Source organism: Schistocerca cancellata, chromosome 1 (assembly GCF_023864275.1).
Source record: "Schistocerca cancellata isolate TAMUIC-IGC-003103 chromosome 1, iqSchCanc2.1, whole genome shotgun sequence".
Taxonomy (NCBI): domain Eukaryota; kingdom Metazoa; phylum Arthropoda; class Insecta; order Orthoptera; family Acrididae; genus Schistocerca; species Schistocerca cancellata.
The window spans coordinates 421,246,969-421,263,415 of NC_064626.1; the positions used below are offsets into that span (position 1 = coordinate 421,246,969).

Consider the following 16,447-nt stretch of genomic DNA (forward strand, 5'->3'; position numbering starts at 1 on the left):
TAGTGAGAAAAGAAGGTAACATGTTTTGCTGAGTTCTGCATTGAGATATTCCATATGCTTATTCCATTTCATGTTGCTCTGCAGCCTGAGTCCTAAGAATTTGGTTTCAGTACTGTTACCACCTAGATCGCATTGTGGAATTTTAGTGCAATGGTTTTTTTTACTGTTTATTACAGACAAGCTGATTATTCTGAGACCATATTTACTGACTGCTGTAACAGTTCATTGCTGTCTCCTTTTAATAGAATTTTGGTGTCACCTGAAAATATGATTGTTTTATGTGCATCAACATTTAAGTTTAGATCATTTATGTACAGAAGGGTCCCCATTACTGATCCTTGTGATACACTACATTAAATTTGCTTATGGTCAGATAAATGTTCAGATACAGTTTTTAGTTCGATTTTTGTGTGCTTGATGCACAATGTCTGCTTACGATTAGTCCAGAAGGAACTGATCCAGTTGTTGGACAAACCTCTACTACCATATCGTTCAAGCTTTGATAGAAGAATTTCATGATCCTTTTTGTCCGTCAGGTTTAGGATGGCACTGATGCACTCGTAAATAGTAGTTTTTGACCTCTTATTTCTGAATCCTTGTTGTTCATTACATAGGATGTTGTTTTTAGTTATAAATTTCATAAGTTTGTCAGACATAACTTTTTCTAATACTTTTGAGATGCAGGGGGAAATTGTAATGGGTCTGTAGTTCTTTAAATTATCTTTCTCATCATTTTTATATACTGGAATAACTTTTGATGTTTTCAATACATCAGGGAAAGTGCCTGCCTGAAGTAAGCTGTCACATAAGTGTGTGAGTATTTCAATTAGGTTTGGTGCACTCTTCTTTAATGTTGTTGCAGGTACACCATCAAAACACTCCACACAGCCTTTGATTTATTAGCTGAATTATAAATGTATTCATCATTATGCATTGTTGTTGCTGTCCCCTTGAAATCCAGCTGTTTGTTCTAGAGTTCCCCTGTATGGTTACAGTTTTCAGTGTATAAAAGATGATGTAGCTCAGCCAGGTGGTGGAAAAAACTGCTACAATTCCACTGGAGAATAATGTTGCCGATTTACTGAGAGTCTATAAAGGACCAAGTAGGCAGGTTATGCCCTACACTCACTGGTTGCAAGGTTATGGCATCAACACACATAGGTTCTGGGTTCTGTTGTGTGGTGCGAAGTGGGGCCACAGGGGCCTCCATAATTTGCACCTCAGCCATAGGAGTGGAACAAGCGGGATCTGATGATGTGGGGGCCACCAGAATGTCCTTCTTCTTGGAGGACTTTTTCTTGGTCTTCCTCTCCTTAGAGAATTCCGATAATTGTGAGGGCTTCTCTGAATCAGTTTCAGATAAAGCTGATGATCGCATAGCCCTGTGACCAATAGCCTCTGGCTCCTTCAGCTGCTGGCTGGCATCCAGTTTTAGACTGGTGGAAACTTACAAGGAAGTGTCCCGAGGGACGCCTTCCTGCCAAGAGAAGCCAAAGAAAAGCAATTCATCTCCGGCTAGGAGGTGGGGTCCCTGTCGGGTGGGTAGCCACTGATCCCAAAGCACGTGTGGGGGTAGCAACAAGAGGGGAGCCCCCAACCATCAGGTGAACAAACATGGTTGAGCGACCCTGAGGGCCCACAGTAGGAGCTGTACCAGGTGGGAGTACTATTGCCAATGGGGGCAACCATTGTCGTAGCTGTAGCGTACGACATCGTTGTACATGATGGATGCAACTGCTCATATTTCTTCCTGTTGAAACTCTTGTATTCTTGTAACTTCTTCTCTCTGTGGAAAACAGTGAAATCAGGTGAGCAGGGAGAATGGTGCTTTCCACAGCTGACACAGATGGGGGGAGGGGGGGGGGGCATAAGGAGCATTCACATGCAGCACTCACTCACAATCTCTACAGATGGGGCTAGAGTTGCAACGCGAGGACACTTGCCCAAATTTGTATACCATTACCTTCACCTTTTCACGCAATGAATCACCCTCAAAGGCCAAGATGAACCCTATTACCCTTTGGCCCCCTATGTACATGATTGACAAAGTGTACATCCCATCATTCCGTGTTGGCACTTAGCTCATCTTCGGATTGTAAGAGCAGGTCCCTGTGCCAATTGCCCTGAAGCATATTAAGACTTTTATGGGGAGTTAAAACCACCAGTATGTCACCCAGCTTGTTACAAGAGAGCAGTTCCTGTGACTGGGCAGGGGATGATGATGTGATCAGAACTGATCCACTCTTCATTTTAGAAATGGTTGCAACTTCCTCAAACTTGTCCCTCGTAGTTTCTACAGAGAATAAAGGCTTTGTGGCCAAGACAGAATCCCCATTATTCCTTCTGAAACCTAAGTATTGGGGGACCTTAGTATTGGGGGACCTAAGTATTGGGGGAGTATTTCTCTGCTTCCTGCTTAGCCCTACATTCCTCCCATGACATAGCCACGGAAGGGAATGCTTTAGGGTCATATCTCTCTGCATTAAAAGAGGATTGTCCTTTCACTGAGACTGCTGAGGCCATATGGCCACCAGCAGGAGATAACTTCATCCACTTCATCTGCAGCCCATCCGCCACGGTTCCACCCACTCCAAATGGGGGCTCTCCCCATGGGCAATGCCCAGCCTCAGCAATGGCTACCTGGCCAATAATTCATTACCCAGTGTCCCTGCGCAGCAGTCATGATAGGCACATACTCCTTGGCATACATGGGGAGTTTTCAGCTCAGGCACCAACAGTCTGATCCCTGCATGGTCAGGGGGCTACCACCGTACAGGTACCTGATGACCCCCCCCCCCCCCCCCCCCCCCCCCCACACACACACACAACAGGATGGCTACCGTGCTGGGTTTTGGGTGTATTACCTCATTAACGGGAAGGGTGCAACGATGGAATGACACAAAGGTGGAACTTACACTGCACTGGGCGACCTTCCCTGCACGGTCCACACTTCTGGAGAATTTTGAAAATTGGTAGCAGGTCAAACCCATAAATGGGGACCATGTGTCTATTTAATGAAAAGTTGAAGAGAAAATGCCAGAAATGGACACTTGAGTCCAATCACAAACTGGCTTCAAGCAGGGTCTGTACCAAGAAAACCATCAATGGAGAGGCAAAGGGGGAAGGATAGTGGAACTATAAGCTTGCAGCACAGAAAGGAGTAATGCTAAAAAGGCCGGGGCCCTGTAGAAACCAAGCCCCTACTCATAAGAGTTGTGAACCTCCTGGAGAGGTGGAGAGCGAGGGGGGGGGGGGGGTGTCATGGCTAAAATAGATGTAAACTAGAGCTGAACTAAATATATGTTAAAAAATTTACATATTTGACAATGTGGTAATTACTGTCAACAGCTGCCTTTGCTCAAATACGTAAAATAAAGGAAAGGTAACCTCTCACCTATAGCTGATTGACAAGTGGCCATAGAAACACACATCAGAAAACACTGTTTACATTAGCTTTAGAGCTTTTTACTCTTTCTCTCATAAATGTGCTCACATTCACACACACACACACACACACACACACACACAGAGAGAGAGAGAGAGAGAGAGAGAGAGAGAGAGAGAGAGAGAGAGAGAGAGACTCCAATGCACACACCTGCGCTCGGGGGGAAGAATGAGTACTGACTGTCGGTAGCAGCTGTCTGTGCAAATGAAGGTTAGAAGAGGGGAAGAGAAGGATGATGAGGCAGGGAGGGGTGTAGCACAACAGTGTGAGGCAGGTCTTTTGACAGATGACTCGGCAGCTGCACAACAAGATGAAAGGAATTCAGAACTGGAGCATGTTAAGTGGTACAAGGTAGAGAGTGGGGGAAAGAGAGGGGAACAAAGAAGAGGAAGGTGGAGAGGAGGGAGGGAGGGAGGGAACGGAAAGTGTGAGACAGAGGGCATGGGGAATGGAGGTGTGTGTGTGTGTGTGTGTGTGTGTGTGTGTGTGTGTGTGGTTTGAGGTTTTCGGGTGCTAAACAGCGTGGTCATCAGCGCCCAAACGCATAGAAACAGTAACACATGTGGTGAAGGGACGAAGACAGACAGCAAACAAGGAGAACGGCTAAAAGACACAGATCTGACACATTTCGAAATCTTCACATACAGAGGCAAAACAAGAGGAGAAGAAACACACTAAAAAAGGAAAGCAAACACAAGGAAAAGAGAACAGAAATCGAAGTGAAACAAGTAGGTAATCGTGACTGGCGGACATCTTACCTAAAACCTGGGTAAGCCAGTCACCCAGCAGCACATTAAAATCCTCTCCCTAAAATCCGAGGCAACAAATTGGACAGGACACAAAACTGTAAGACCTTAACCACAGTCGTTGCATCGTCTTGCAAAATAGAGGGCAAATCCAGTGGCAAGGAAACCACCGCCCTCTGGTCAGAGAATAAAGGACAGACAAGTAAAATGGGGGCGGACAGTAATCTGGACGCCATGAGCACTGCAGATTGGGGGGTCCTCCCGCCGGAGTAAAAAACCATGCATTAAGGGACTGTGCCCGATGCAGAGGCGAGCGAGGAGAACCTCATCCCGCCTGCATGACTGGTAGGACATACGCCATGGCCGCGTGGTGGCCTTGACCAGACGCAGCTTATTATCACCGACTGCCAGCCACTGACGTATAACACGAAAATGCAAAAGGGAGGTAACAGCATGGAGGGGGACGGCACATTCAACAACGTGAGGGAGGGAACATGCATCTTTGGCAGCCACATCCGCCAGTTCGTTTCACCTAATACCCACGTGCCCCGGCACCCAGCAGAAAGAAACCTTCTTCCCCTGCCGTTGCAGGTGGAACAGGGCATCATGGATGTTCTGGACGACCGTATCTGCTGGGTACAAGTGTTGCATGGTCTGAAGGGCACTCAGGGAGTCAGAACAGATGAGAAACTTAAGACTGGGAACACATCTCATCTGCTGCAATGCCCGCAAGATCGCAAACAATTCGGCATCAAAGATGGTAAACACCGCAGGAAGCCGTAACTTGACGACTTGATCAGGGAAAACAACAGCACAACCAACAGAGTCCCCCTGTTTAGAGCCATACGTAAATACTGGTAAATGGTCAGGATGCAGGTTTAAAATATCGTAAAATAAGGAGGTAAAAGCAAACGCAGGAGTGCAGCTCCTCCGGTACTCTGACAAGTCTAAAAGGACACTGGGCCCCTGGAGCAACCAGGGAGGCAGGCGGGTAAAACCCTGGAGTTGGGGTGCCACACGCTCAACACCAAGGGACTCTAGCAAATGCTTGGCACGAATCCCAAATGGTCTCATTGCCCTGGGACGACTGGAAAAGAGACGTTCCATAGGTAGTCGGGCAACGGTAGGGTACACAGGGGAGGTAGGACAGGCAAGGAATTGACACATCCGTCGCACCATGAGGAGTTTCCGCCGGATAGCGAGCGGCGGTTCCCCTGCCTCAGCACACAGGCTGGGGATGGGACTGGTACGGAATGCACCAGTGGCCAGCCTGAAACCCTCATGGTGTACTGCGTCAAGAATCTTCAGATACGAAGGCCTCGCTGACCCATACACAGTGCATCCATAGCCAAGACGCGACCGGACAAAAGCCCTATAAAACTGCAGCAGACGTGCCCGATCTGCTCCCCAGGACCGATGGCTCAGACACTTCAAAATATTCAGTGCCTTCTTCGCAGTGCATGCCTCTAATCGCTTTATCGTAAGCTGCAGCTGCCGACTAGCAGTGACAAGACTGGAGGAAGAACAGAAAACAGCAAAACTGTCCACAAACAAGGAGCACTGGGCAGGACTCCGGATAGTGGACGTGATACTGTTAATGGCGACGGCAAAGAGGGTGACACTTAAAATGCTCCCCTGAGGTACACCATTCTCCTGCACGTACAAATCAGATAGCACATTACCAACCCGATATCGAAAGAGGTGGCGGGAAAGAAAGGACCGAATGAAGATGGGGAGATGGCCACGAAAGCTCCACTGATGGAGGTGATTGAGGATAAGGCGGCGCCAAGTAGTGTCATACACCTTATTAATGTCAAAGAATACACCTAGACAATGCTGGTTATGTAGGAAGGCCTGCTGGATGGCGCCTCAAGCAGGGTCAAGTTGTCTATAATTGAATGACATCTCCGAAAGCCACGCTGAGAGTGGCTAAGGAGCTGCCTGGTCTCGAGCAGCCAAACCAGGCGACGATTGACTATGCATTCCAATGTCTTCCCGACACAGCTCGTCAAAGCAATACTCCGATAACTACTGGGATGCATTCGGTCCTTCCCCAGTTTGAGGAGGGGAATCAAAATCGCCTCCCTCCATGAGTCAGGGAACATGCCAGATGACCATATCATATTAAAACAATTCAGGAGAACCTCCTTGGATAGCAGCAACAAGTGCTGCAGCATGCTGTACAGGATTTGATCATGACCGGGCGCAGTATCATGAGCCACAGACAGCGCCGAATCCAGTTCCCACATTGTGAAGGGGCAGTTGTAGGGTTCAGAATTTGGAGACCGGAAGTCCAAGTGACCCTTCTCGATGGCAGTGCGGTAGCGGCAGAAATCTGGATCACAGTTAATAGTGGCAGTCGATTCCGCGAAATGCATGGCCAGTGTCTGGGCAACGTCTCTCGGTGGCGTGAGGAGACATCCCCGATGCAGCAATGCCATGACAGATAGTTAGCTGTGTTTCCCGGAAATCCTCCTGATGGCTTCCCATACTTTCGTAGAACTAGTGGAGTGGGAGATGGAGTTCAAGAACGATTGCCATGGCCGTCGTTTGCTCTCTGCCACCCGAAAGGCCGCAAGACTGTCAGCTGAGGGACGACACTTGAAGCGGTGCAGAGCTGCACGGCGGGCTCGGATGGCTGAGCGGCACTCAGTGGTCCACCAAGGGACACGACATCTCTTGGGATGACTTGAGGACCATGGGATCGACAATTCAGCAGCATGGGAGATCACGGCTGTAACATGGTCGACCCATTTGTGGACGCTGGCATGGTGTTCCAAACCAGCCAAATGGCTGAAAAGTGTCCAGATAGCTCTGCAGAGGTGCCACCTGGGCGGCACTGGTAATTCCACAGCCTCATCCAGGAGATGAATCTAAAGGGGGAAGTGGTCACTAGAGGGTTGGGGTTTTTTTGGGGAAGGAGACCAGACAGCGAGGTCATTGGTCTCATCGGATTAGGGAAGGATGGGGAAGGAAGTCGGCCGTGCCCTTTGAAAGGAACCATCCCGGCATTTGCATGGAGCGATTTAGGGAAATCACGGAAAACCTAAATGAGGATGGCCGGACGCGGGATTGAACCGTCGTCCTCCCGAATGCGAGTACAGTGTCTAACCACTGCGCCACCTCGCTTGGTATGGTCACTAGAATGAAGGTCAGCAGCAACCTCCCACAGAGCAGAATCCGCGAGTGATGTAGAGCAAAAGGAAAGGTCAACAGCTGACGACGACCCAGAAGCAGTACAGAAATGGGAATGGAGGTAGGGAGGGAGCGAAAGCCAAAACGGGACAGGGAAGAACAGTGGTGGGACAAGGCAGTACACGATCTAGATGGGGAAGGAATGGTGTGGATAGAAGAAAGAAGGGAAAAGAATGTGAGGCAAGGGAAACAGGTTAGTGGAGATTGCCAGAGTGCAAGATATGCTGGAGCAACAATTCCCAACTGTAAAGTTCTGAGAAACTAATGCTGGAAGGAAGTATTCAAATGCTGAAACAGTGAATCAGCTGTAGTCATACGTGTTGTGATGCACAGCATGTTCGGCAACCAGATGGTCGAGTCTGCAGTTTGCCACAGTTTGGCAGTGGGCATCCATGCGAGTAGACAACTGATTATTTGTTATGCCCACAATGAATGCTGCATAGTAACTGATGCATAGATGGTATATAACACGGCTACTTTAAGATGTGGACCTGCCTTTTATAGGGTAGGAAATGCCTGTGACAGGATTGCGTAGCAGGTGGTGGGTGGGTGGGTGGGTGTGCAGGAGAGGCCGACCACAAGGGAAAGACTCATGAGGTGCATAACTGGGAGCAAAATTGGAATAGTGATAAACAAGGATTTCTGTAGATTGGATGGGCTGTGGAAAACAACTTTATGTGATGTGGGTAGGATTCTGGGTGGAATATCCCTCATGTCAGGTCATGACAAAAGGTCATCAAAGCCTTGGTTGTGCTTTTCAAGACCAGGGTGATACTGGGTGATCGGAGGAGTGCTGGTCAGTGGCTAATTAACAGGTTTACTGGAGTAAGAGGAAGAGATGCACAGCAGATTTGTTTGAGAATTAGCTGGTGAAGGCTCTGGTAAGCTTATCAGTATATTTTGACAACTCATGCTTGCTTTCCACTACAGACTGCAGTATCCATGGGTGGAGAGGCTGTACGGAAATGTCTTTCTAACATGGAATGGGTGACAGCTGTCAAAGCAGAGGCACTGTTGGTGGTTGGTGAACTTGATATGAACAGACTATTTATGGACCCATCTGAGAGATGGAAATAGATGTCTCGGAAGATGGCTTGATGAGCTGAGGAAGAGCAGGTGAGATGTTGACGTTATGGAGGAAAGTGCAAAGGTTCTTCCTGCTGTGAGTCCAGGTCACGAAAATGTCATCAATGAACCTGAACTGGACAAGGGGTTTTAGATGTTGACTGGATAGGAAAGATTCCTCCAGATGGACCATAAATAAGTTGTCATAGGCTGTGCCACATGAGTAGCCATGGCAGTACCACAAATTTGTTTACAGATTTGGCCTCTGAATGTGAAATAACTGTGGGTCAGGATGTGGTTGGTTAGAAAAATTAGTAAAGAGATGATAGGTTTGGTATCAGGATGACGTCGGAAAAGGTGGTGTTCTGTGGCTGGCTATGTGCATGGAGCATGGTGGGTGTAAAAGAACATCAAATTCACAGAGTTCAACAATGAATCCATTGATAATGGAACAAGAAGTGTGGAAAGGCCATAAAGGAAGTGAATGGTGTCTTGAGTGTAGGATGGAAGGTTACAGACAATAGTTTAGACGTATTGGTCATCAAAGGCAGAGATTCCGTATGTGGAAACACTGTACTCAGCCACTATGGGATAACAAGTACAAGACCTGTGGGGTTCAGTCTGTCAGAGTTTGGGGAGTAGGGAAAAGGTAGGAGTGCAGGTGATTGCTGGTGCGAGAAGAGAGATGGATTCAGATGTCAGGTTTTGGGATGGACTTACGGACTTGAGGGGCAGCTGAAGGTCCTGTTGGACTTCTGGGATGGGATCACAGGCATACAGTTTGTATGCAGAGGTGTGAAGGTTGGCGGCGACCCTTTGGTCTGAGAAAAACATGTACGGTACATGAATACATGTACTTAATAGTGCCATTATAGTTTGGTGTGTGATGGTAAATCTATGCACAGAAGAATACTATAATTGCCTTTAGTACAAACAGCTACCAAGTTAACATTTACTGTTCAAATAAGGATATGTACAATACAGTTTTATTTATTTTTCTCCAGGGCTACAACAAACTTTTCTCCAAACTCTTCCATGAAGAAATAAAGAACTACCAATGACAATATGCCAGTGGCCTACACCAAGCCCTTTTATAAATCTCTTTACCTGCTATATTCCATCCATTCAAAAAGTTCCAACACTGATTCTAGTCATGACATATAAGCAATGTCACCGCAGTAACTACAGTGGCAGCTTGAACTAACAACTGTAAACAACAGATGTGCATTCTACCAGTCAGATATGAGCAGGCAGTATGTAGTAGTGGCCATACGGTTGTAGTGTGTCAAAGCTGTTGTATCACAAATCACAATGGAGTAGCATCTCTAGATCAAGTATTCAATACATTCTCCAGAATGTTTTGAAGAAAATGCATGCAAAGTTTGTCCTGCACACCTTGGCTAAAAAAATTACAAAAGTGTAGAAATTCACATAAAGCGTCAACACTTTGGTGAAGTAACCAAAATTCATGCCAATGTAATGCAACAGTTGACGAACATCACAAAGGAAGACTATTCTGACAGTTTCACATTTTATGTACTGTATTCAAGTGGTGGGAGACAATGTAGAATACCTGAAGCATTAAAACAAACAATGGAAAATACGGGATGGCATGTAACACTTCAAGAGAAGGAAAGTTGCCACACACCATATAGCGGAGATACTGAGCTGTGAAAGGCACAATAAAAAAGATTCACACAATCATAGCTTCCGCCCATTAAGGCCTTTGACATTATTCTCTATTTTTTATTAATCTCTCAAAACTTTTTGGACTGACAGCACATGTCACACCCACCAACATTGGACAATCCTTGGCTTTGGCAGTTCCAATTATTTCCAGTGAGTCACTCTCTCTCCCACAACCTACACATTTGTGGCAAACATAACTGTCCACTCGTTAATTTGTTATTTGAGTACAGTTTCATTCTCACCTCTGCCTGTTGTATAATTTGTTTTCATTTTGCTGTCCATCACCTTGTCATTACCATTATTTTTTCCCTCTTTCTTCTACGGTTTGTATGTCTTTATTTCAATTACTGCACCTTTTCTACTATTTGCTTCTCGTTTTTTTCTGTTGCAGCAGAGTTTTTTTCCTAATTAATCATGCAATTTTATGTTAGTCTTCCTTTTACTCTGACTTGCCAAAGACCCTTGCTGCCACATCAAACTTCTCAGTTTTTTCAAATCTATTATACTGTCAACATTTACTGTTGATTTTCTTCTGGCCTTGTCTTGATGTGTTTCTCTTGAGTTGGAGCAATAGGTCATTTTCCTAAATAATGCTAGATTGGTCACATTATCTCCAATTCCTCTCTCTCATTAGCCTGATGCAACCTTATGCTCAATTAGTTACCTTAATTTCATGACTTCCCACATGTTCCTGCCTTTGTGATGCTACTTAGTAATTACCCAGTTTTCCTATACAAGGATAAATTCAGTAATGATGGTCTGCTTCTTAAAATAACTATTCACTGCTACTTTGGAAAATGCGGTCATTTTTGTGTTGGTCCTATATGCCTACTGTTTTGCTACTGATGTATCATTGCATTACTAACAGGTACAGTTTTCAAAGAAAATTGTCTATGTACTGTAAATGTAAAACAGGACTTATATCGGAAAGTTAAATGGAAAATGGTTAGTGTACAACTCTTCATGTACCTGACCTTTCCCCTTTTCTGTTACTTTGCCAAGCCTATACTTTAGTCTTAACAGTTGTCCAAAAAACATGCTTCTCTGTCTAATGACAGCTATTTCTCCAAACACTTAACACAACACACACCTGTCAAAAGCTTCAAAATTTCTGTGCACCCCTTCTCTGAATTACAAGGTAATTTAAGAACACTAAATATAAAGAAAATTATAATTCTGATTGAAAAATACCAGTTGCTAATGAGCAATAATACATACCTAAGTTCAATGTACTATTGAGTCGATAAAGGGAATCACGTTTATTAATGCCTTGTATCAACATCAGTTGTCTTGTATGCAGGAAAACGCTGTTAACTTCAACTAACAAAGCCACCAGGCCATACCCCAGGTAGAATCGTGTTGTCACGGATAGACCAAAACATAGAAGCACCTGAAACATGGGTGTTTTACATGCATGTGGCCACACCTACAATTAAATGAAGCACATTACAGAATGACACTTACAAATATGTGATGGATCATGAGTTCATAGCTACTTCTTTTTCTGTGATGCAGTACCATGTCTATCAGGTCATACGCGAAATAACCTGGAACATTATAAGTACATTCAGACAGAGAAAATATTTTTCATTACAACTTAACAAAAATATCAAACCACACACCTTGATGTTATAACAATAAATACTGCTTGTGTATGGTAATATTTTACTTCACTTACGAAGATAGACATATAACCTAATTATTCACACATGCTTGAACAATCAAACAAAGATACATGTGGAGAATACACTGTTTTGAGGGAGCTCAAGCTCACATAATTAATGAAATCCCCTGATATGTTAACAATAGTCTCACTATCTGCTAGTTTATCAAATGTCATTTTCATAGTGAGCACTTGTATAAATAGTAAAAAAAGACTCGCAATAACAACAATAGAAGAAGCAGAAATTTACAACATTTGAAAGGAAAAATACTCAGGTTGTGGAAGGAGTAGAGTAATGGTAATGTTCTTTACAAGTTGTTCTCTGCACTGTCATCTGCTGTTACACCATAGGGTGATTAGCAACACATCACAATTTTATTGTGAAAATATTTTTTTCAAGGATAATGAGTCTGGTTGCGATACATTTCACATACGATTCAGACTTAGTTCTTATGCTCATGTTCCTCAATGAAAATGATTCTGCTGTGTGTTTCAAACAAATGAGGCCCTGGGTTAACAGTGAAACCGATAGCACCTGGCTGCCCCCTAAAGTGTTATCTAGGATGAAAATGTTCAATCAGAGCATGAACTGAGAAAAGATTGATTTGTTTTACAAATTAACACCTAGTGCTGTTGATCAATACGTGAAAAGATGGCTGCTCAAGGACTTTGAAATGCAGTCCTAGAATGTAATGTAGATCCAAGATCTACATAATAAAAGGATTGAAAACCCACCTATCAGGAACTTCATATATATGACACCCATGCAGTTACTGTGCTTTTCAGTGGTACAATGAGTATGAAACTTTATTATCTCATCAAAAAACAAAACTTACTGTATTTTTTGCCAGGTGACAATTGTCACAATTTATGTGTAAGTGTCTTGTGTGCTGTGGCCACATTTTATGATGAGACAATAACTGTAACCTTGGATTAATATTCAGGCATACTACACAACTGAATGAACTTTAAAAGGCTGCATGGGTTCAACAGGATGGGACCATGATCTACTCTTGATTTTGAAAGAAAAATAGATCAACCAGTTGATTTCTTTATGTAGTAACAGTGTTCTGTCCTCTGGCAGTCCAATTAAAATGGCCTTATACAGTTGTTGTCATTGTTACTATTATTATTGTGAAGATGATGATGTGTGTTTAGTGGGTATCGCGGATTTATTTTCGCTGTATAGTTTAACTGAAGTTAATTACACCAGATATACATTTATATTGTTGTGTTATTTGGCTTATTGGTGAACAGTGTTTATTCGCACTTGGTGGATCTTGATGAGCTGATTTAGCTATGCAGGTAATGATGATTATATTTCTCCTGCTTCAGAAATGGCTCATTATTTTTCATATATCGACATTTTGTCTTTGGATGGCAATGAGGACATCATTTTACATATAAAATAAGCAAATTTATTTTGATATCAGCAGTCATGGCTTATTTGTTTACCTTCTTTTGTGAAAGTCACTGTTTGGCTGTTAGTTGGTATCACGTATTTCTGTTTAACTAAGCAGGTTAAATGAAATTGTTGGTAGTAGCATTTAAACCAGAAGAAAGAACTAAAATCGAAGTGAAATATTTGTAAGACAAAAGCACAGAAGTGCATTAAAAAAATACAATGAGGCAAACAAAAGAATGAATATATGGACAACAAGAGAGAAAAAGAAATGGATAGATCAGGCACAGTTAGTAGAAGAAGCAGCAAGACAGGGCTATAAAGAACCTGTACAATATTATAGTTAGGCACAGCTACAAAGGCTTGAGGACCATTCAAGGAGCTATTTAATCATGGAAGACAGCCACTGCAGCATGCTACAATGGACCGAGGATTGCTTTGAGAAGCCTAAAAAAATGCAAAGGCTCCACACTTAGACAATATAGCACCAAAGCTCTTAAAAGCCAACAAAGAAATTAATGTTAAAATTATTCACCTCTTGCTGAAGCATTATTTTGCTCAAAGAGAAATCCCCAACGGAGCTGAAAAATGGGTTGATGGTGAAACTCCCAAAAAGTGGGAAATCTGTTACATTGTAACACCTATTGTGGTATTAAACTGTTGTCAATTTGCAGTAAGATTCTTACCAGTTTCTTAAATAGGATTAAAGATTAGCTTGAAAAATGACAGCATAAAGAATGGGCTGATTTTCAGATGTAAAACAGTTGTGGTGATCTTATTAATACTCTTATGTTCATCTTAGAGAAAAGTAAAGAATTCAAAACAACCAAATACCTGGCAATCATAGATTTTGAAAAGATCTTCAGTTCCGTGAAAAATCAAGTGCTGTGCAGGTGTTGCAAAGCTATGGTACACCACAGAAAATCCTAAACATCATCAAAGATCTCTATATGGTGGTTACAAAAGTTGTTTGCTCCACAACGGAAATCTCACACAGCCAACAGATTTGTTTTGCAAACAACACTTTTTCTACTTGTTCTTGACGCAGCTGTGCGAAGAGCCACAGTACTCAGGGCAAGAGGAACGTAACCGGAATCCGTAAACTTCTGGAGGCAAACAATTTCGTATATGACATTGTTTTACTACCTCAAACACTGACATTCTCTGAAAAAACAAGCAACGAATGTTGGTCTCAAGACAAAAAAAGGTAAAAAAGAAGAGTGAACTCTGGGAACATGGAAGAGCCTCTGTTTGTAGGGAAACAACAGGGGAAGACTGTGCATTTATTCTTGTACCTGGGCAGTATGATGAGAGAAACTGAAGAGGATGTGAAAAACTGCATACAGAAGGACAATGCTGCCTTCAGACAATTGTATCCAATATGGTGAAACAGAAACATCACACACAAAATAAAAATTCGTATTTTTAAAACAAATGTGAAGGCTGTCTTATATAGCAGTGAAAGTTGGAAAGCTGACACGAATACAGCATAAGCGTTACAGAGCTTCATAAATGGGTGTGTCTGGCATATCATGAACATCTGGTGGTAAGAAAAAAGGAGTAACACAGAGCTCTGGAGATATGGTAGCAGATAGTATACATTACAGAAAATGGAGATGGTTGTGGCATGCATTGAGAAAGCCAGGCAGGGTAATCGAGAAGAAGGCATTGGAATGGGTTCCCCAGGCAACAAGGAAGAGAGGCAGGCCCAGAGGTACAAGATGGATGACAGTAGATGTGGAAGGAAGGAGAGCTGGCAAGATTTGATCAGAATTGAGGGAAATGACCAAAGCTAGAGGTGGATGTTTTACAATTACTTACCAGTGGAAAAGGAAATCACTCCATGGGCAGATGCTGTGTATTTAGATATAAGGTCCTGTCTCATTTCAGGAGACTGCCAGAAGCTAAACAGAAATACATTCATTGTGATCAAACATTCTAATAATAGTACTTATGGTAGACTACACATGGAGACATGCAGTGTATTCAAGAACCATTTTGTTAATTTGGTTTGGTATTTCTGGGTGATTCATACTGGTATAAGTAGCATATGACACTTAACTTACTCATCTTGCTTGGTATAGATTTTAGAATTTAAACTGCAATTTTGACACTTCCAATATAAAATGGATAGCAATTACATAATGAATGTGCAATAATTCTGTTCTATATGCATATACTATCAACACACCAATTCAAAATTTTGATGTGACTAGTTTAGCAACAAAGAAGGAATATCCTTGTCAACAATAGCAGTTGTTGGCTAAAGGTGATATCCAATTTAATAGTAGTGCTGTCATTAAACAAAAACTTCCACTACCAGGCACATTACAATCCTTTCAGTATCCCACACACATCAATGTCATTATTGTATGGTTCCCAGTAACAGATGTTTTGGAGACAAGAGTGGCAACAGCTGTCAATAGGTCAGCTTGTTACATCTGTCAATACAACAGATATTTTTCTCAAAAAAGGGCTCTGAGCACTATGGGACTTAAAGTTCTTTGGTCATCAGTCCCCTAGAACTTAGAACTACTTAAACCTAACTAACCTAAGAACATCGCACACATCCATGCCCGAGACAAGATTCGAACCTGCGGCCGTAGTGGTCGCGCGGTTCCAGACTATAGCGCCTAGAACCGCTCGGCCACTCCGGCCAGCTCAAATTAACAGTTTTCTCATTTGACCCAATGTGATTCATCATGATCCCACAATAATCTTTTACCAATAAAATCCTTTCAGACCTATAATCTTTTTATTTTAGAGGCAATCATACATTATTATGACAAGCACAATCAGTTTTGGTCACACATTAACCAACGTGCCAGTCTGCAAAAGGGAAAGAAGAAAAAGATTGCATTAAAACCTTAAATTCTGTAAAATATTGCCCTTGTAAGTAATGTAAAATAAAAATTAAAATACATGGTGATCATACTTGTTCAGGTAGCATTCTGCAAACTAATTCTGTTGCCAGTTATAACTGTTAACATATTATGTGATACTGCGTAAAAAGAGCTGTGTATAATAAGTCAATCATTTTCTCCCCAAACAGAGCACCCTTTTTTTCCTTTCAGAGTTCTTTACACTTCCATGTCATTAACAGGTTTACACAAAACACACAGCTGATCACTCACTTTAAAGTCTTCATACACAGCTGCACCTGCTAGAGAGTTAGGAACAAAGTCATTAAAGACAGATCTCTGCTTCAGATTGGACAAGGATGACATAACAAATTTTTGTTA

The 16,447-nt window shown here is 42.9% G+C and overlaps 1 protein-coding gene across 1 annotated transcript in view; it reads right to left on the minus strand.

The window, feature by feature from the left end:
* Nucleotides 1-16,447, minus strand: part of LOC126176010 (TLC domain-containing protein 2-like) — a 53,967-nt gene that overhangs the window by 11,968 nt on the left and 25,552 nt on the right. Inside the window, exons 2-4 of the mRNA XM_049923132.1 lie at nt 15,027-15,109; nt 11,605-11,687; nt 11,359-11,530 (exon numbers count right to left, since the gene is read on the minus strand). Coding sequence (XP_049779089.1) covers nt 11,359-11,530; nt 11,605-11,687; nt 15,027-15,109 — 338 coding nt within the window. The remainder of the gene's footprint in view (nt 1-11,358; nt 11,531-11,604; nt 11,688-15,026; nt 15,110-16,447) is intronic.